Source organism: Trachurus japonicus, chromosome 15 (genome assembly GCF_045865225.1).
Source record: "Trachurus japonicus isolate A0001 chromosome 15, Traja_1.0".
NCBI classification, from domain to species: domain Eukaryota; kingdom Metazoa; phylum Chordata; class Actinopteri; order Carangiformes; family Carangidae; genus Trachurus; species Trachurus japonicus.
The window spans coordinates 10911247-10931480 of NC_140921.1; the positions used below are offsets into that span (position 1 = coordinate 10911247).

At 41.8% G+C, this 20234-nt stretch overlaps 2 protein-coding genes across 3 annotated transcripts; both read right to left on the reverse strand.

The window, feature by feature from the left end:
- Positions 1-651: 651 nt before the first annotated feature.
- Positions 652-6390, reverse strand: myoz1a (myozenin 1a). Of its 2 annotated transcripts, none has more exons than XM_085799528.1 (6): positions 6230-6390; positions 4443-4529; positions 3869-4056; positions 3480-3756; positions 2417-2579; positions 652-1505 (listed from the first exon to the last, which is right to left on the reverse strand). In XM_085799528.1, the coding sequence occupies exons 2-6, from the start codon at positions 4525-4527 to the stop codon at positions 1271-1273; spliced, it is 948 nt and encodes a 315-aa protein (XP_085655654.1). In that variant the 5' UTR covers positions 4528-4529; positions 6230-6390; the 3' UTR covers positions 652-1270. The 2 variants fall into 2 exon arrangements, with proteins under 2 accessions (XP_085655654.1, XP_085655653.1); XM_085799527.1 differs by having other exon boundaries at positions 2417-2582.
- Positions 6391-9195: 2805 nt separating this feature from the next.
- On the reverse strand, positions 9196-20234 carry synpo2la (synaptopodin 2-like a). Its single transcript, XM_085799529.1, has 4 exons — positions 19761-20234; positions 16376-16527; positions 15366-16084; positions 9196-13901 (listed from the first exon to the last, which is right to left on the reverse strand). Exons 1-4 carry the CDS (start codon positions 19860-19862, stop codon positions 11263-11265), a joined length of 3612 nt encoding a protein of 1203 aa, XP_085655655.1. The 5' UTR covers positions 19863-20234; the 3' UTR covers positions 9196-11262.

Genomic DNA, 20234 nt, shown 5'->3' on the forward strand with positions numbered 1-20234 from the left:
GCCTACCATGATGCACTTTTAAGTAGGAGTAACTGTCCTTTTTAGCATCTTTGATATTCACTGACTGAGATGATACTCATGTAAATACTTACCTTGATATTTAACAGAAAACATAATGACTGGTTTACCCCTATCATTTTTGACTTCACAATACCATATTATTAACAAGACACATCTTATGTCATAGGCTATATGCTGCATTAATTTCTCATATTCTGCACTGTATAGTGTACATTTTTATAAACTATTAGTCAACACTATTAAGATTTCTGGAATTTGGTAAAGAAACAAACACAGGAAAATTAAAGCAGAAGTAAGCGATCCGGTCGTTTTGGCTAATTTCTTGTCAGCAGATGGAGTTAGCAGCCCCCGCCCTCGTCATGGATCTATTGGTCCTCGTCCCTACATCACCACATTCACGCGCATCCCTTGGCTGCACACACAGCCCTTCATGCCGTTCTCTCTCCTCATTGGATAAAGGTTGTAGGATACAAGGAAAGTTTTCTCCTCGGCTTACAGCAGAGCAGAGTGACTGACAGACACTCTATATAAGTGATTGCTGTCGGAAGTTAAGACTTACATTAACACAAATATTCCGCTTACTTCTGCTTTAACTGGTAAGGATTTTCACACTCAAAAAAAAAGAAAAAAGATTTCCCCTGACAATTTAATCACTCATCTAGAGGGTTGTTACAGTTTTATTGTGGATAAACTGTTGGTTACTGAAACAGCAATTGACTCTATGCATGCATCCTCAATCAGGCAGGTCTGTAGCATTTCCATTGCTCAACAAAAGATTGGAGATTCTTATCAACAAAATAAGGCACTAGGAAATAACAAATATGGTAACAAGTTGACATGAAGACATGTTGTTCAACAGTAATTGGCATAAATCAATCCTTCATACATGATTCATTCTTTCCTCATTGACAAAATTTGCAACTTCTCACAAAAACAATAACTTCTCAGACAGATTAAAGGAGGGTTTATACTCCACTAATGAACTTAACAAATAAACTTTTTATGTTTCATCTCTCCATAACATCTAATCTTGTTTCTTTGCCTTACAACCAGATACAGAGCAAGAACATGACCACATTTCATGTATGATTTCAATTATTCACACAAAGATTCAAATTCATCAGCATGACAGTAACGTGTAAGCTCATCTATGGTGTTTATGTGTGCATGCCAAAGTGTATGCATGCATTCATGCTTGCGTGTGTGTGTATATGCACAGTGAGTGAGTGATCACAGTATGAATATTTTTTCACAGCTCGTCGGTCTCTCCATCGAAGGGCACAACATCATTTTCCATGTGAATGCTGCTGGGCTCGCTGCTGCCCACCCAGCCAATAGGAGTGCGGTTGAAGGAAGGCCGGCAGCCGATCTCATGCTGGTACACCACCGCAGGTTCAGGCTCCTCTTTGGTCTCCTCCTTTTCTGGCAGCTGGAATTTCAGGAACTGTTTGGCTTTCTCAAAGCCACCAAAGGGCATGGCAGTCCTGGCAAAGCAAGGTGAGAGAGTTATTAAAGGAATAGTTCAACATTTTGGCAAAGTGGCCCATTGCCATAATCCCTATAGTTTTAGGAGTCGGTTCGTTACCTTTAATTGTTGGTGCAAGCTGTTTTTAGAACAGCGGAGCAGAGCCGCGAGCTGCTCAGAGCTACGCTACAGCGGCTCATGGGATTTCTTGGTTTCCCTCATCAAACTCATCAAATACACAATCCAACAACTCCAAAACGCTCTGGTGGACAAGTGGTGACCTGCACATTCACCACGCTATGAGATAATAACAGAACGTTACCAGACAGAGTTGTTTTAGAGGTAAATTCATGCAAAACTGCTGATGCGCGTTCCCATTGGGGGCAGTTTTTCGGCAAGCAGTCTCTTCATTTGCCTCTAAAACAACTCCTTCTCATAACGTTCTGTTATTATCTCATAGCGTGGTGAATGTGCAGGTCACAACTTGTCCACCAGAGTGTTTTGGAGTTCAATCAAAAAACATGCATGGAGTGCTGCATGGGTATCAGTTGTCTTTGTCTCTTGTCTCTACCTCTGGTGCTCTTCAGTGTGAGGATCCAAATATTAGATAGTAGCAGGAACTGAGGCACTCAGAGTAGGAAGGTGATTTTAAAAAGCCTTTAGTGTTTTGGAGTTGTTGGATTGTGTATTTGATGAGTTTGATCAGGGAAACCAAGAAATCCCATGAGCCTCTGTAGCGTAGCTCTGAGCAGCTCGTGGCCCTGCTCCGCCGTTCTAAAAATAGCTTGCACCGACAATTAAAGGTAACGAACCTACTCCTAGAACAAGAGGGATCATGGCTATGGGCCAATTTGCCAAAATGTTGAACTATCCCTTTAAAGCCATTTTTTGTCACGAAGCACCAACAAGGTCAGGTCTTAAAGGAAGTACCTGTTGAAGCTTTTGTAGTGAGGGTGATCTTTGTGCATGGCGGGACCAGGCATTCCACCTTTCAGAGTGGCTATCAGAGCCTCATCGCCCTTCATGGCCTTCTCCCAGGGTGACACGTATATCTTCACATGAATATGCTTCTTAGATGCATCATCTGTTCCACCTCCTGTGAATGCAACATACACAGCTACATGTAGAGGATATCATGCAATATTTTTGGATCAACATTTTGGAGAAAAATGTTTGTTTCATTTATCAGTTTATTTATAACATATTTTTATTGCCTGAGAGTGGTATATACGGTACCACTTATAAAATACCGCTCTCAGGTCATTAAATGTGTAATTAGAACTGGCAGCTAGTTTAGTTTACTGCAGATCAGCACATAGACTGGAAACATGGAGAAAGAGCTAGCCTGGCTCCGTCCTAAAGAAAAAAAAAGTGCACCTACTACCATTCTTTCAAAGTTCACAAATTAACCGATTATAACTTTAACGTGTCCTGTTACAGGAGTTATGTGCCCGACTATTTCTTTACCATGTTATGTGGCTTCTTGGTGTCTCTGCTGTGCAAATTAAACAAACAGGATATAATGTTTCAATTTTTCCACATTTTCTGCAGCGCGGGAAGGTTGATTTTGTGACTGTGCCAGGTTAGTGCTTACCAGTCCTTATGCTAAGCTAACTGGCTACTGGTGGTGGTGGTTTCTTGGTTGCTGTACATATCTAGGGGCTGTATTCATTTTCCAGTCTTAACTCTTGGCAAGAAAGTGAAAGCCTGTTGTACAAAATGTCTGTTTTTGAATGTTTGTTACTTGTAAGTTGTCATTTTATTGTACAAGAAGCAGAATAAGCATTCCACTCATCCTCATCAACTTATATTAAAGTGACTAGAAATGTATTTATTTAATCATATCTTCATGTGTGAACATGATTTTCAACATTTTGAATGTTAATTTATTTGAACATAAATCCTTTCTTGTGAATGTGTATTTAAATAATTTCTGCAGAAAAGACACTGGGCCATAAAACAGAATCGCTCTAAAATGAAAAGTGATACCAACCTTTTAGTGGAGTCCAGCCTTCTTCTCCATGATGTCCACCTTTCCCATGTTCACCTCCACCCACTCCTCCTGCACCTCCTGCACCTCCTGCACCTCCCGCTCCTCCCGCTCCTCCTGCTCCTGCACCTTTGCTTCCAGGCTTTGGAGGAGGCACAGGGGCTCCTCCAGCAGTCTGTAACCCTATGAAATTCAGTCCACCCTGCTTGCTAACAAAGTGCCCACCAAGGTTTATCATCTCACCGCCCATCTGACCTCCCATGAACTGCTGGAGGTTGTCCTGAAAGAAAGAAGTGTGATTAAAAATAACCAATCATCCCACAAAAAGAGCATTCATCTGTATCTATAGAAATAAGTGATTGGATTTTGTTTTTTCCTCCAAGAACTCTCACCATTGACTCACTGCTGAAGACATCTGGGTTATTCTCATGGATGAATTTCTCCACTCTCTGCTGCCTCATCTTGAACATCTTGGAGCCTCGGTTCTTCATCAGGGAGAGCTCCTCCAGCATGATGTCTTTGGGAGTCCTGATCTTTGTTCCCAGATCGAACTCAGATGCCTCGGGCTCCGACTCGTACTCTAGGTAAGAAAACACCCAAACAATTTGTTTTCATCTTTTACATTTCATGAACTTTCACGTGGTCAATTAGTCAGGAAGATGACCAATCACCGGCACGTACAGAAATAATTTGTTTATATTATTCAGATTCTAAGTAGTAACAAAAAGAAGTGAAACCCAGGAAATGATTCTGTAATGTTGCTGTTGTTTTGTGTTATGTTTTACACTTATGTTTTAATTGCACTGCAGACATAATAGTGTTTATCCTGAAAGGTTAGTACCCGCCTACAGTAACTATCACCTATCATCCCTTTATTTATACAAGCTGTGTTTATACGAAACGGCTGTGCTGAGTGGAGTATCCTAGCCATATGGAAATTTGATTTCACATTCATGCAAGCCTTACCATCCTGAGTGATATGTGATAGGTCAGTAATGATCTTGGAGGGCTTTTTCCGCTTGTTTACGGGGGCAGGTGTTCCCAGAGGCATGTCTGAAAGGCCAGGAGAGGATAATGAGGAAAATAAAATCCAGGGATAGAAGCATAATATGAAAGTCAACCTCTTTGTCTCAAGACAAAAACAAACAAAGCATTTTGAATGTTTAGTGCAAAATAATACCAAACCCAGAGGAGAAATTGAAAGCAAACTGATAAAAGTGAAGTACAGTACAGTAAGTGGTGTTTTCAATGCAACAACTGGAGGAGGTTTCGCTTGATGTTGTCAGTTACATAATGTGTTTCACATAACCTTGCACCATTTAGAGGAAGTTTTACTGATAGCAATATGACGAGTATACTGTATATGAAATCTGAAGTCTTTGTAGCCTCAATTTCAGACTGAGGCTCAAATGCACCAGAATCAGTGTTTTTGTTTTAGTTTTCAACCAGCGTGTCAAGAACACTGTTCTCCGTCAGCACTTAGCGCCATCAACAACCCCTGAAAGTGAAGCCACGGGACCTGAATGTAACACACAGGCAGCACGAGCCCTGCTCATTTTTCAAGTTCAAGGGGGGATGTCAGTGCCCTCGGATTCCCCGCATTCTCCAGTGAAACAGATGTCTGCCTCAAAGGAAATATATAGCTCAATGCATGTTTCTGTTTTGTTTGGGGGCAACAAGAGCCGTCCACAGACTGAGTCAACATAAACAGAAGCACGCTGTGGGCAGAAATCGGTGATCAATGTACCCCCGTGCTTTTCTACTGCAGTAAAAGCGTAGGCCTCAAGATCATAAAATAGCATTTGGCATTATTCATATCATCTGATCATATTCCCCAATCTGCAGCCTTCATGGGAACATGTTGGCGGGGGAAAGTGGGTGTAATACTTTGCTCTGTCTCATCTTTCAAGATAAATCACTGTGAAAGCATATTTGCATTAATAACCACCATTTTTCACCCCCCTTGTTTCGGATATGCATCTGGTTCTTACAATATCCTTATATTACAGTGTTTTATGTGTCTACGTGCATATTAGCAGCTCCAGCTCCCAATCGTTTCTTTAATTCCCAGGCAAGTGGCAAAACATCACATCTCATCTACTGCCTGTAACTCAACCCACTGGTGCTATTTTTAAAAGCCATTTGGAGCCAAGACATTTTAGCGACATGTAATGGCGTCATTCGACTATCAAATGGGCTTGAGACAACCCTTAAGGACACAATACACACCTCCAGAAAACAGTTCTGAGTGTATGTTTGAAGCGCTCTCAAAAACATGAATGGGGTCCAGAGTAGTTGAGGATGTTAACAAGGAAGATTTCAGCACCACTTTAGTTAGTGGTTAGATAATCACAAGCTTAGGGACTACTTGTGCTCAGATTTAACAACCTCCTGTCAGGCTTTGGTAACACTATATAAAATCTCTGTAACGCCCACAGAGAGGGGTGGTCAGCACATTCACCATTCCTTAGGTCATTTTAGGATGTACTGTACCAAGAAAATCTAAAAGCAGTTAAGTGACTCCTAGATCATTTTTTGGTAGAATCAACAGTATTCTCATCAAAAGCAAAGTTGTAATCAGTTTTTTTGAATTGCCGAGGTCTTCCTCTGTTATTTGTTTTCTGCTTCTCAATGCACAGAAATAATGAGTGGGAATTTGTTGCACATGTTTATTCCTGCTTCCCAGATTTAATTCCCAAACTGCTGCTTGATTAGTACAATAAAGCACATCGATGGGATGCAGATCCACTCACCGGGTTTTTGTTGTAATCCTTGTTGGAGAAAGAGACCCTATAAATACCAAACAGAGAAGTGGAGACCCAGGGCTCAATTCTGGTGATCTCGATCACAAGTTTACAAATCCCCTCAGTGCCTCTGACCCTACGTATGGCTGGACCCAGGTCCCGAGAAGTGCAAAAGCCACCCTACACTCAGATGGCAGATCTTCCAGAGGGTTGGGGGTGTGGGTGGCAGTAATGTTGGTGTCAAGACGGGAGGAGGAGGTGGTGGTTTAGCTTAGGAGTATGAATAGGGATGGGGGGGGGGCGTTAAGGCGGGGGGAAAAGTCTCTGTTGGCCAGCTGAAAGTGCTGATGGTGATATTAAGGGAACAAAATCATTCTCACAGATGGGTCAGAAGCCTATATTTAGTAGCAAAGAACGCGAAGAACAGAACTCAGCTATAAGATAACCTCAAAGGACTGGGGTGTGTTTGGGGTACACAGAGAGACTGATAGAGAAGGAGGGAAAAGTATATACAAGTCGACAGCGAATGTCTATGGTTAAGTACATGTGTATGTATTACGGCCAAGTTGGTGTTTCAGAGAGAGGGTTAGCTCCTTTACTCCCTACAATTACTCTAACCTGACACTTAATTGTCACATTTTCAGTTTGTCCGGATCATCATGTGACAGGATGTCATGATGGACAGAGCTGTCAGACATTCGATCTTCGCTTGGCTGAAACAGTTTGTGAAAACACTTGTTGAGAACATTTAAAAGCTAACACACATTATTGTAGTCCGAATGCATGGAAACAATTTAAGTGTACATATTTATTGTAAGAGAAGTTAACTTGTCTGAGATTCATGGTCATTGCGAAGCACACTCATTCCAATTGAGACATTGCAGTGCAAACCATAAATGTCGCTGCACTGTAGAAAATGTCTGGGAATCACTTAAATAATTTGAATTCATTATCTCAGAACAAAATCTTATTGCAAATTATCAGGACTTAATGAAATAATTCAAAATCAGAAACACAATACAACCCAAAACAACACAGAGGTCATGTAGCTATGTTTCGCTTTCTTTTCATTTGTATGAATGGAAAATAATATAATAATAATAATAATGATATTATAACCATTGATGTGATGTTAATTTCTAACTTATTTAGTTTTGCATATTTAGTCACTTTTTTGGTCTTAAATATGGTCAATTGTCCAACATTGGTGGCTTTTTTGTATGATCAGTACTCAGCTTGTATTGTATGTTTTTACTCTTGGGTCCTGTGGTGTCTTGTTTAAAGGAAAAACAAACCTTTTTTGTTTAGGTACCCACAGTAAACGCACTAGATGTTCCACTCTACCTCAAAATTCTTTTAACTCACATATACACTATTTACTACTGTACACTAATCTTCGTGTTTTCTGTATCATTTTAATATAATGTTTTTGTGAAGTAGTCTGGAACTGCAGTTTATAATTATTAAGATTATTGTTATTGGTTTTGACACATCTCCACACATCGCTAGGCTAATTAAATACTTTTTTAGGAATTAAGTGCTGACCAAATTTTACAATAAAGAATAAACTGATGAATATTATAGGAAGATTTGATTTAATATAATAATAAATTTTATTTATAGGCACCTTTCTGGACACTCAAGGTCACCGTACATTGGGTAAAAACAGTGCAACACAAACAATAAGAACAATGGGGAGTAAACAAAATGATGATGATGGAAAAAAAATCAGTTTACATGTACCATGAAACTACTGTACATGGTGGTTTCATTACAGCTTCAAATAGAAACTTTCCAGCGGCTGAAAGTGCATTTTTATTTTTTTGATTTGATCTTTTTTAAGCCGTTAAATTAAGAGCAGTATTTTAATAAGAGAAGCAGCCTGGCAAAATGTCACTTTCACTATGAATAGTCCTCTGTTTGGATATTAACAGTCCTATAAATAGGCGCCCTGTGAGAGTGAAGGTTTGAAACAAAATGCCCCCCTGACAGCAACACTCAGTCCAACGTAGACACCACAGCACCCCTCAGTGGCAGATGTTTCTGTTGACAAGAAAATCCCCAATATTTCCATGTGTAATAACTCCTCATGGGCTAACTCAGTAGGCCTATATCAGTGCATCTCAATCACCACTTAAGGAATTCTAAAAAAAAAAAAAAAAAAAAAAAAGATTCTTAATTTTAATTTAGGGCTAGTGAAAATGTAATCACTCTGTGTTTTGGTTATGGTAACTTAGCCATTGATAGATACTTGTGTCAGTGAACACGAGAGTCTCTCTATTTACCTTGTGACCTCCCTATGACTCAGTGATTCATGATTGTTGAAAATCACGTCCTAAAATTGCACTGTCCCCATCTTCAACTGAAGTAATTTAAGTAGAGATTATGGTGGTGATGTGATATGCATTTGTTCAGATTAACGTTTTCATTTTCTTCAGTCATATTGGCCTGGATTTTACCCCATTTGATACAAAAATTGTGAATAATCTGATTTCCTTTCCATTTTGCACAATTAAGTTGTTGTTGTTTTTTTTATATAAATTTACCTCTCTCCTTCTCTGACATTTTAATGGCAGGAATTTCTTGCATTTAAGTGCACATAACTTTTATTTTCAATCATTTCCCTTCTAGTAATGCTCTTCCTTTTATCTTATCCCTACATTTGTATTCATTAATGTCTCATTAGTATGATTTTCTCTGTCTCTTAACTGCTGAAATGCCTTAAATAAGACACTGACAACAACCCTGATGTATCAATGAGTACTCTAGACTCCTTGTTATGAAATATTCTTTAAATCTCTCTGTTGTAATTCATTTGATTACATCATTTAAAATAATTGGTTAATCAAACCAGGCTCTAACCCAACCTTACCAGGTTAGTCTAGAGTGTGTGTATGTGTGTGTGTGTCTTATTAAGCATTTCCTTCTTTTGAAAGAGTGAAACATATTTTTATTAAAACTAATGTACAATCACAGTTATTTCACCACTCATTTATTAATATTATAATTTCATACATGCAGGTAATGTACTGTACATGAAAAAAGAAGAGCAGGAACACACGGTCAACAACAGGTGGCAGTGTAAAGTCAGAGATGTCAGACAACTGGAGAACTTTCAAAACTAATTTTATTCTTCAAAAATGTATTGTCTCCTATGTATAAACTTCTACTCAGCAGTAACAACAAACATTTTCACACTTATTTAACCCAGCTACACTCAGAAATATATATTTATCATATCTTACACCCCAGCATAACTATATCCACAACCTAGATTTTTTCGGAGCCATAATACTGTGAAAACAAGAAAAAGCTGTAAGAGAGCTGTAAATATTTTGAAAAGTGTAAAAAAAAAAAAAAAAAAGAAATAACAAAAGTTTCTCACCAAGACTTCCACAAATGAAATATTCAGTCTTTATTTCTTACCTGTTTCCATTAACATACTCAATCTTTCAATGTAGATCATTAAATATGTTTGGCCTTCTTCCATTTTGAATGGAGACACTATCTTAACGTCTATGCTTCTTTCTATCAGCTTTTTAAGCTTTTCCAATGAACTTCAGGTGCTACACTTTCTACCATCCTTTCATTTCTACTGACTGTGGGATTTCAGACATTATGTAATCGGTCTCAGTTTTACTACATCTGATCATGACGCTTTTTGTCTTTTGGGCTATGATCTAAAATGTTCCAACTGAGATCCTGTTCAATAATTTGGCCTTCCTGCATCTGGCCCATACCCCCCTCCACAGCCACTGTCATTCCTTGAACCCTTTTTTTAGAAATGCTGGTGCCACTTGATTTGGCAACTTTCCCCTGCACCCCTTCAGATTAAACCACAGTTACACAAAACAAAATACACATTCCTTCTTCTGTGTTATTTGTTTAATAAAAGTTAAAGAATTTACATATATCTGCAAAGATCACACTGATACTAAGGAGGCTCTGGTGTGCCTAAGGGGCAATTGGAAGCTGTGATACCCAGTGACAAGTGTACATTCAGTGACAGCCCGGGCACTTGTTGAATGTGACCCATGCTAAAAAGATAGCATTTCTCTCTGGCTATAGTGAGCACAGGTATTTGGCACAACCTCACTAACACCTCACAAGAGAAAACCCTGTCCTCACATATAATGCCACATTGAGCCCTGGTGTTTAAAAGCATTTTACAATTTTCAACTGGTCATGCATCATTATAACTACTAGAGATTAGGACATCATGGATTTTTGTCTTGGCAATGGTACAGAGTGGGTACAAAAACATTTTGTGCACATTATTTAGTTGTACAAGTACTGAATAACAAAATACATGTCCAGAGATCAAAGGCTTTATCCACTTCCACCTGTCAACATGGTTTAATCCTATGGTCAGGACCATGACTATTTATTTTCAACATCTTTCAGACACTTCAAGTTTCAAAGAATAATTCAGTACAGGCTCTGTTTAGATGGTGTTTCTGCTAAATTAGTAGAAAGAGATCTCCAGTAGCCTTACACAAACCTCCCCCAGGACAGGCATATAGTGGACTATACAGCATACGTTATGTGCTAATGTATTCCCTATCATGATTAATATTATATGTTAGCATCCTTAATTTCACTCGGCTTAGTGTGTGAGTATGTGTTGGTAGTAAGATGAATGTGATAAGCAGAATTTTGAACAGCAAGTAGATATGAATTCAGTTCAATTTAATCATAGCCATTTTTTTTTTTATTTATAGAAATCATAATTCAGGTTTTGGGAAATAGTGATAGGCAATTCTGTAATTAATTAACCAAAGTAATGTCCTTAAAATGCTTGCTTTTTGTTCAGCCAACCACCCCAAACCCAAAGATATTCAATTTACAATGGCCTTTGAATAGTAGAAAATTTTCACATTTGATGTATTGGAGCTAGTGAATATTCAACCTTTTTTGCTAAACAAGAATCCAACCAACAAAACTGTTGATTAGTATTTTGTCAATAATCAGCTAGTTATGCTGGCACTAACTTAATAGCATATGAAGATGTCCAAGGGTGGTTGTGACTGATTCACTAATGTTCACATTGCACCTGGTCTCCAGACGCGGGGCTGGATGCCTCCCTTGGTGGCAACAAAACGTGGTTTGGGTGCTTGAACTGTATTGGTTTTAACTGGGGGCAAAGATGCGAGGATACTGAGCTCTGGAGCACTCTGGAACTGCTTGGCTTTCTGGAGCCCAGTATTGTAGGATACTGGAGTGTAAGGTGTAGGGACTGCAGGGGGCACAGCGTTTGGGATAGGGGTGGCCAAAAACTTTGGCAGGCTAGGCAGTCCAGCTTGTTGGGAGGGAGGTGAGACTGGGGTTGGGCCACTGAATGGTGCTGGTGGCAAGAAAGGAGCCTGGCTTGGAGTGAAATGGACAGTAGGTGGGGAGGTCATGTTGGAGTGAGTTATACGGTCTCCAAGGGTTGTGGCCGAGCGAGGTGCAATGACTTTGGGAGCCAAAGTGGGAGCTGACCTGGGTGTTGGTGTGGAGAATCGCTTGATCTCATAGACACGGGCTGTTTTGATTGGGACCTGCCTGGGTGAGGTTAATGAGCTTCCTACCATTGTTACTGGGTAATCATGCTGATGCCTCTGGGTCTGGTAAGAAGGCATGGCTGATAGATTAGCAGTACTTCCCCCATAGTTGAACATAGCAGAGTTGAGCTGGTAGGGCTGCCTTCTCATGAAATCCAGAGCTTTGATGCCCTCCCTTTGGGAGCCTCCACTGCCCCTGCTGTCAGGCTTGCTTACATCTCTCTGAGGCCCTATAGGGATAGAGGGGCCTAGGAGGGGGTTGTACCCTATAGGTGGAGGGGCACGGACGTTCGGGGAGTATTTCCACTGAGACTGAAGGGACGGACTGAGGGAAGAGTCATAGGGTTGGGCTACATTATGTGATGCCACTTCCTGCTGGTATGGGGTCTCAGGTGGGGTGTCCACAACATACATACCCATGCGGCTCTGCCTTCGGGCAAACAACTCTGCCCCCTTGCCCCCTGCTTGAATGATCTGTGGGACTTCATGGATGACCCGCGGCTTCGGTGCCACAGGAGGAGGCATCCTACCCATGCCAGCCTCACCCCTTTCTTCCTCTGGAGCATCATAGGTAGCCTCAGCAGGTGGTTGGCCATGTTTGTATCGAGTGGATCTTTCATCCAGATTCTGGACCATACATAATAGGTCAGGATTGGGGGAATTCTTTTTGACATCTGGCACATTGAACATAGGTTTGACTTTGCCACTACGCCGCCGGGCGTCAAGCAAGATTCCTGTGCGCCCTAGTGTACCAGGAACAGGGGTTGGAGCTACAGCTTCTGGCTGAGTGACCACTGACACTTGTGCTACAGGTGCCATGGAAAAATGAGGTTGAGGTGGCTGAGCAACCGGCACTTGAAGTGGACGCACTGGAGCATTTGGGTCAGCTGAACCAGGAATTTGAGATACAGGAGGTACAGGGGCTGGAACTATTGGTGCTTGTGGAGATGGCATGGGTGGCATTGACAATGGGGGCACAGCTGAAAATGGAGCCTGGTGAACAGTAGCTATTGGTGGTGCTGGCTGCATTGTTTCTACAGAGGTAAAGATGGCTGGAGGATGACAGGTAACTGGAGTTTCTAGCGTTGGAGCGAAGGGACCTTGAGGTACAGTGGATGGTAGGGACCGGACTAATGGAGGACCAGGGGTTAGGTGTGATATAGCTGGTGTAGCATTGTTAGCTAGTTCAGAGGCAATGGAAAACGGTGGTGGTGCAACAGCTGCTGAGGCAGGACGCTGTGCCGTTTTTGTGACTGATGGACGGAACGTTACAGGGGCAGTCGCAGCTCTGATGCTGATGAAGCCAGGAGTGAAAGGACGTGCTGTTCTGTTTAGAACATTACTAGAAGGTTGATCTGGTAATGGTGTTTCAGCTGGTGACGCAAGACTGGTCAGAACAGTCACTGAAGCAGTAGCTGGTTTGGGTGCCACAGGTGGAGGTGACATCATCATGCTAGCTGTGCTAACTGCAGAGTGGGATAGATCCCCATTAGACACCCCATGGGCACCAACAGCAACTAGACCTGGACCCTGGGAGAGTTCTTGCTGTATCGTTATAGGCCCAGGTGGTATAATCTGCTGAGGTTGGACACTTGATTGCATCTGTGGTTGTATTTCTGAATGCGTCTGGTGTATCTGAGTCTGCTCTTGGACTTGAGACTGTGGAGGACTCTGTGGCTGTGCTGCCTCCACCTTCTTGGCATGCTCAGCTGCTCTCTTTCTCTGCTGCTCAAACAATTGGGCACCCTTGCCTGCAGTTTCACTCAACCCTGGACTTGGAGCATCCTCTGCCCCATCACCACGCCCCTCGCCTCCTGCAGTTGCCCTTTTCTCCAGCATATCCAAGTAGTCACTGTCCCAGGTTGGGTCAGGAACTGAAGAGAACCCATCTTCATCAAACTCTGACTCACTGCCAGGGAATACCCCATCTTCCTCCTGTGAGTCCTGACATCTGTCCTCATCCACACTACCAAAGCTAGTGAGGGTGTACTTCTTAGAGCGCTGCCGCCTCTTTTTGAACATCAGTACTCCCTTTGAGTGAGGGTTGGGAGCGTCAGTCAGCAGGGATGCAATTGTCCGACACTTGGTTTTGGCTTCCTTCACATGCTTGTCTTGCACTGTATCTCCTCGGTTCAGTTCTGCAGGGTATGAAAGCCATAGCTATTAGGAATGGAATAGTACAACATTGTTTGAAATAACCACTTTAACCTTTATACCAAGAACTGACTGACTCAGATGTGAAGATCTAAACCTGTCCTGACCACAATGCTTTCAAATAGCATCTATCTCTTAACTCGCCACAGGAGCGCTTCTGGGAAAATTCCAGGCAAGCCTTCAGCTTCTCACATTAGCTGGGCTGAAGGATAAATTTGCACATTGTTAGGCTTGCATATTGTGACATTTAAGTTAACTGAAAATATTTGCAAGCTTGTGGAAAGTTGCATGTTTTAGGTGGCTGGAAGGAGAACATCAAAGGGTAGCCACAAAATATCCTTTAACTTGTTATGGTATTAGCCAGATTATCAAAGGCAGCCTAATTCTGTTGCCCAAATATGCGCTGCCATGTGAAGAGAGTTCTCAATTTGTCTGTGACAGGCCTCCTAAGTAGGACGTTACAATGTTAAACCTGCACTCAGTGGCAAGGAGGATTTACGAGAGTAAATTTATTTAAGTTCTTAAAACAGCCTGTTGACTTCAAATAGCCCAGCTCTTTGCTTTCCGTGGCCCTATTATGGATGATGGGCTGGATGACAAGTTGTAGAAAAGGAAGTGAGTGTGACTGCTCTCTGTCTAATAACTGTATCATTGCAGTTTTTGACATAAAGACTTGACTGGCTGATTTTTCAGGCTGTAGTAACTATAAACTATACATTATGGCATGGCAAACACTGTGAAAGATCAGCTTCAGTTTCTGACATAAATATGCAATCTATCTTCTACTGCAAATCCAGAGACTGTTCCCTTTTATATCTGCGACTAACCACCTTTTCTTCCACCTCAAGTGAAGAACATTATATCAAATGTTGCAAAACATATACTTTTGTCTTTAATATTTGATAAATTACCAAAAGAGCAGAACGAGGAACAGCCAGAGAGAGTAGAAAAGGAGAGAGGGACAGTGTAAAAGAGTATCCATGCTTTGCTACTTGATACCTAAAAGCAGCTGTAGATGCTTTTCAGTGCTCCCAGACTGATCACTGGGGTTTTCACACGCATAACTGGAGGTAAATATAGTAAACCATACCAGCCATGCTCAACACACTTAGCAAAGGTTGACACCTACTGTACACTAGGCTTGGTTTGGTTAGATATAGTGGCTGGCCAGATTGAGGGACTTGGACATTTACTCACACACACTTCACTTTATGTTTTAGTCATTAACAGGCATAAAAACGTACTAAGCTGTTTTTACTCATCTTATCTGTATGTTGTAGATACGTTTTGTATTTTCAAACAGGGAGTTTGTTACAAAATCAACTTTACTGTTACAACTTTTGGAGTTTGAGAGTTTTGTGATTCTCGAATCAACTAGTAACATTTTTCGGGAATGTGTTGAGGACCTATGTGAAGTCCCATAGACTGTTCCCCCTATCTGTACTTACTGGCTTGCTTGGCTTTTTCCATGTAGGTTGTTGTAAGCTCCTCGTCAATGGGTTTATTCACAGGACCCACCATAGGCACAAGCTGACTGCGGGAGCCCAGCATCAGCGCTTCCTTTGCCCTCTCAGGGGATACCAGTGGCACGTTGGCTGGCTCTAGAAAGCCACTGTCCTCTTCTTGCCCTCCATCGCGTGGCCCCTGGTCATCTGCTGAGGAGATGATGGAGGAGGTCTCAGTGGATGTCTGGGATGACCACAATCCCGAAGCAGGAGGCTGATATATCACCTCCCTCCTTGCCACGCCTGTTAGCCCCGCTCCTCCATCTCCATTTCCCCCACGTGCATCCAATAAAGGGGGGTAAATGTGTGCATCTGGAGCGCTGTCGTAGCCACTCATCTCTGATGTCTCACCACCCTCAGGGGAGGCTCGCCCTGTTGGTTTCCCAGGGGTAGAGTTGCTTGGGCTTCGGCGTTTCTGTCGGCGCTGCCTCTCATAGCCTGCCACATCTGCATCGCTGTCAGTCTCACCATAGTAAGCCTCACTGCCAGGTGGGGATGTTAAGCCACTAGTTACAGAGGAGCGGCTACGGTGGACCTCACGTACAGGTGCATGGTGGGAATGGGTGGGAGACATGGCACGCAGAGCAGCACGGTACTCTTTGTCTATACGGGGAGATGGGGCACGGGTCACAAGCACCACAGACTGGAAACCAGCAGGTGCCCTGCAAACAAGTAGAGACTTGATAAAGGCCTTTGGATGTGATATTAGAAGTAATTCCCAAAATCTGAATTTCAACTGTATGTGAGGTCTTATCATAAGCAGCCCACAATGTTAACTCTAATGTGTGTGATGTTTTGGGAATATACTATTATAGACAGTAATCCCAGTTTCAAACAAATGCAAGTGTGTATTTTTGCAGTTAGGTGTAAATTTCAATTGAATCTCTTGCAAAATATGATTTTTCCCAGTATGTTCATCTTTCACAACACTATAATAATTTTGTTCTTCTGACCTTTTGACCCGGATATGTAATATCCCAGAGGAGCTGTCAATGAGGTTCATGGCCTGGGCATGGGAGAGTGTTCCACATGGCTGTTCGTTGATGGAGATCAGCTCATCAGCTTCCCGCAACCCAGCCCTGCATGCCTTGCTGCGTTTACGCACCTAAACAAGGAAGGAAAGTTCAATTTAAAATGTTTTCGTATCAGATTTTGAAAGTTGGATGTTCAAACTTCACAGGCTCAAGTCAAATCTGAATGACATTCAAAGGCAAGTTTCAAAGCAGTCTCAAGTCTATAGCTCTGATATGAAGAGGTAAGATATAGTAGATCCAAATGTCAACATCAGCCTCTCTGTCCAGATTTTTTATTATTTCCTTCAGAATTGCATGTTAAGCTTTTTGCAACTGCGGGAATGGAAAATAAAAGCCGGACAGAACTGTCCCTCTGTCTTCTCTTGGTTTGTGATAGTGACTGACAGAGTAGATTTAGTCCTGACAGCTTGGTCTTGCTGCGGACACATGCCACATATTGCAGCTCAAGTGGGGTACTCGTGCACACTTTAACAGGGAAATGCCAGCCAGCAGCCATCTTCATTTGGTGCTTTGCTATTTGCGCCTGAGGTCAGTCAGGAGCATGGCGTTCTGCCCACCCTGAATTTCCTCGGATTTATGCTAGCCATGTCAACAAGTCCCATAAAAATTCAAAGCAGGTGTTTGTAAAAACAAATGGACAATGAACTGCAGCGTTGACTGCTCTCTATGCTGTGCTATGCTATCTACTGCTGTCTATGGAATGATTATTGTATGTTAAATTTCAGAGATAAGGAGGTGTTGCTTTGGTTGGCCTAATTAGCTTTATTTCCAGCTATTCTGGTTTGCCTGTAATGAAATCCCACTTCCCCATTTAGCTAAGCCCTTCAAAGTGGCCTGTGCCTGCCAGTATATCAGTTATTCAATCAGTCAGTCACCTTGTGGTTGCAAGTCATAACAGTTATAATACCCTTACATGCCTGCACACACATATACAGGACACTGTCTGATACAAAAATATACATAAAGTCTTATAAATAAACACACGCAAGGCACAAACCCAGCTCTGACACACCGGCTCTTTCAATGTAGCCCTGAACAGCTCCACCTGTTAGGGACGGTACAGTTTGAGGCCTGACAAGATTACGCCTTCCTGCTCTCAGGGGTGAAGGAGCATGCTGTTTTGGATGGTCAGACAGAAACAGCTGTCCAACACCGTGAAGGTGTCCTGTGGCTCTCTTGTGTACATACCACTACATTTTGCATAAGTCAACTACAAGAAGGATTAACATTTTAAAGAACCCACATTCATTTTGAGTTAAGTGCTGTTCTGTGAATACAGTGTGTAATCTTTAGCATATTTTCAAATAAACAAACCAAGCAAAGGGGAATCTTTAGGATAGGCTGTTACCATAACAGAGGTACATCATTTAAATACAATGTTTTTCTTGAATATTTGCGAGGTATGTATGATGAGCTGAAAGATACAGGAAGAAGGTGCATGACACGTTGCAAAATTCTTTCTGTTGAACAATCTTCTTCAATCACACTGACCAACCAGAGGGACAGTCTTTATAAGCTCCAGGTTATGTGGACATCTCCCAACAAAGTTGCTGAGTTTGGGAGGGATATGTCGGAAAAAAAGAAACTTAATGGAACTTCACAGTATTATAAACTATTTAAATAGGTTAAATGAACTATTTCAAACTATTTGAGGGAAGATTCTTTTGAAAATCAGACGCTGGTTTTATTCATGCACAATTTCTGTGGTCCCTAAACAGGAACAATGTGAGGTACGACAGAGGTCCAGCGATCACTGTTGCCTTTGCATTTGAGAGGAAAGGGGACAGATTTATATCTTCCCCCTTAAGCAGCAGCATACTTAGTAGTCCATGTACAAAAATAGCATATGAGGTAAATTTTGAGTGCAGAGCTGAAACGCACACCTTGGCTGACCCCGTGACCTCCTACTTCTCAATCAAAAATAGCCAGCTGGAAAAGGAGTTTTGCCCAGTCAACAATTATTTCAAGTGTGTGTGGGTATGTATTATTGTATGATGTGTGTAGATGTGTGCATGCATAATGTGTGTGCAGGTGTGTGAAAACCTGAGCTATCATATCCAAGAATTAGATCTCTGCATAGCTCTGTAAGATTTATTAGGAGAGAAAGTTGGCACAAGTCCCCTTGAACAGGAAAAATAAGGTTTGTAGAGCGAAGTCACAGATGGTGATGATGAAACTGATGGATACAAACAGCAAAGGATCAATATGAAATCACAGAGTATGATTGTTTTTTTGTTAGTTTTGTTGTTTTTCTCTTTCGAACCATTTTCCATTTCATCTCTCAGGTACTATTTTTTGCATGCTGTTTAATCCTTTTATCCAGTATATATTCAACTTTGGCTAAGAGATGGCTAGACTTGGAGATCTCAGATTCAAATCTGGAAAGCTTCAGGGGTGCCAAATGTGGACACCACTTTCTTGTCCAGGAGGAATTTGCTCTAGTCCTAAACCTCCCTTTAAACTTTAAACAATAGTATTGATATGTAATTGTAATATTTTCTTTCATTGAACTTTATTTAGGAAGGTGTAAATAAATATTAACAAACACAACACATCAACTTCTCACACCTATGTGACTTGGGTCGCAGCCAGAGTGATTTCGGCCACTGAACTAAATCACATTATAAACACATATCACATTCATTGCTCACCTGTGTGGTTTCTACAATTACTAATGTGTTTCTACAAATAAATCTCAAGTTACCTGCCAGCTCACATGACCAGGCATGGCTGGAGTGATTTCTTAACTTAAATTATGACGCAGTGGAAACATGGTAGCCCAACAGCATAAAATGAGATCATGGTCACAGGTGAATGATGTGTAGTATCCACAATCCCACTCCACAGTGTACACATTTAACTGGCCGAGACATTACTGAAGTATAGTGTCAGTGAGTTATTTCATAAGCTGTTTGTTTAATTTTCCAGTCAGTGCCACTCAAGGTTCAGTAGCATTCATTAGAAGAATATGTGACAGGGTTGCCCTACATTCCCAGTTGAACTTGAAGTGTAAAGTTCATCCAATCAATCATCACAGTACTTCTGCATTAAGAGTGTTCTCAAACAAGAGGATGACTCATAGACACATCACATCACAAACCAACCACCATGGCAGCCAATATTCCGATTCAACTTTCCATCAACTTTCCATTTCCCTTAAATCTCCTTCAAATACATCTTAGCTGATGTTTCCCTCTTCATAAGCGAGACTGTTGAATCTAATATGATTTTCTACTTTCCATTTTTAACTCAGCAAACCTCAAGCTGACTGCTTCTGTCCAACCTGCTGAGTGACCCGTCTTACCTTGGCCACCTGGAGCGGCTTCTGATGTTCCACGCCTCCCTGGAGACGAAAGCCCCATGGCGCTCCACCGGACAATGTAATTATCACTTCCTCTGCAACCATTGTGCTTCTCTGTCTGTTTTTTCTTTTTCTTAAAAACTTTTCTTCTTATTCTTCTTGGTTATTCTTGGTTATTTTCCACTCCTCTTTGGTTTTTAATATTTTGTCTGGGGGGCCCTCAGTGCAATGGCCCCATGGTCAGCGGTCAGGGCCCCCTCAGAGAGCTCTGACCTACTCTTTGCCTGCCACACTGTCCGGGTGCTGACTTCTCTCTGAATCCAGCTCCAAGGCCGACGCTCACACCTGAACACACAAACACGCACTCGCACACACTTCTGCACACCCACCCATACCCAGAGCGGGCCAACTATCGTATCCAAGGGAGGGAGAAAGAGAGAGGGGAAGAGAAATATGATGGGACGGGGGTCTGTGTCT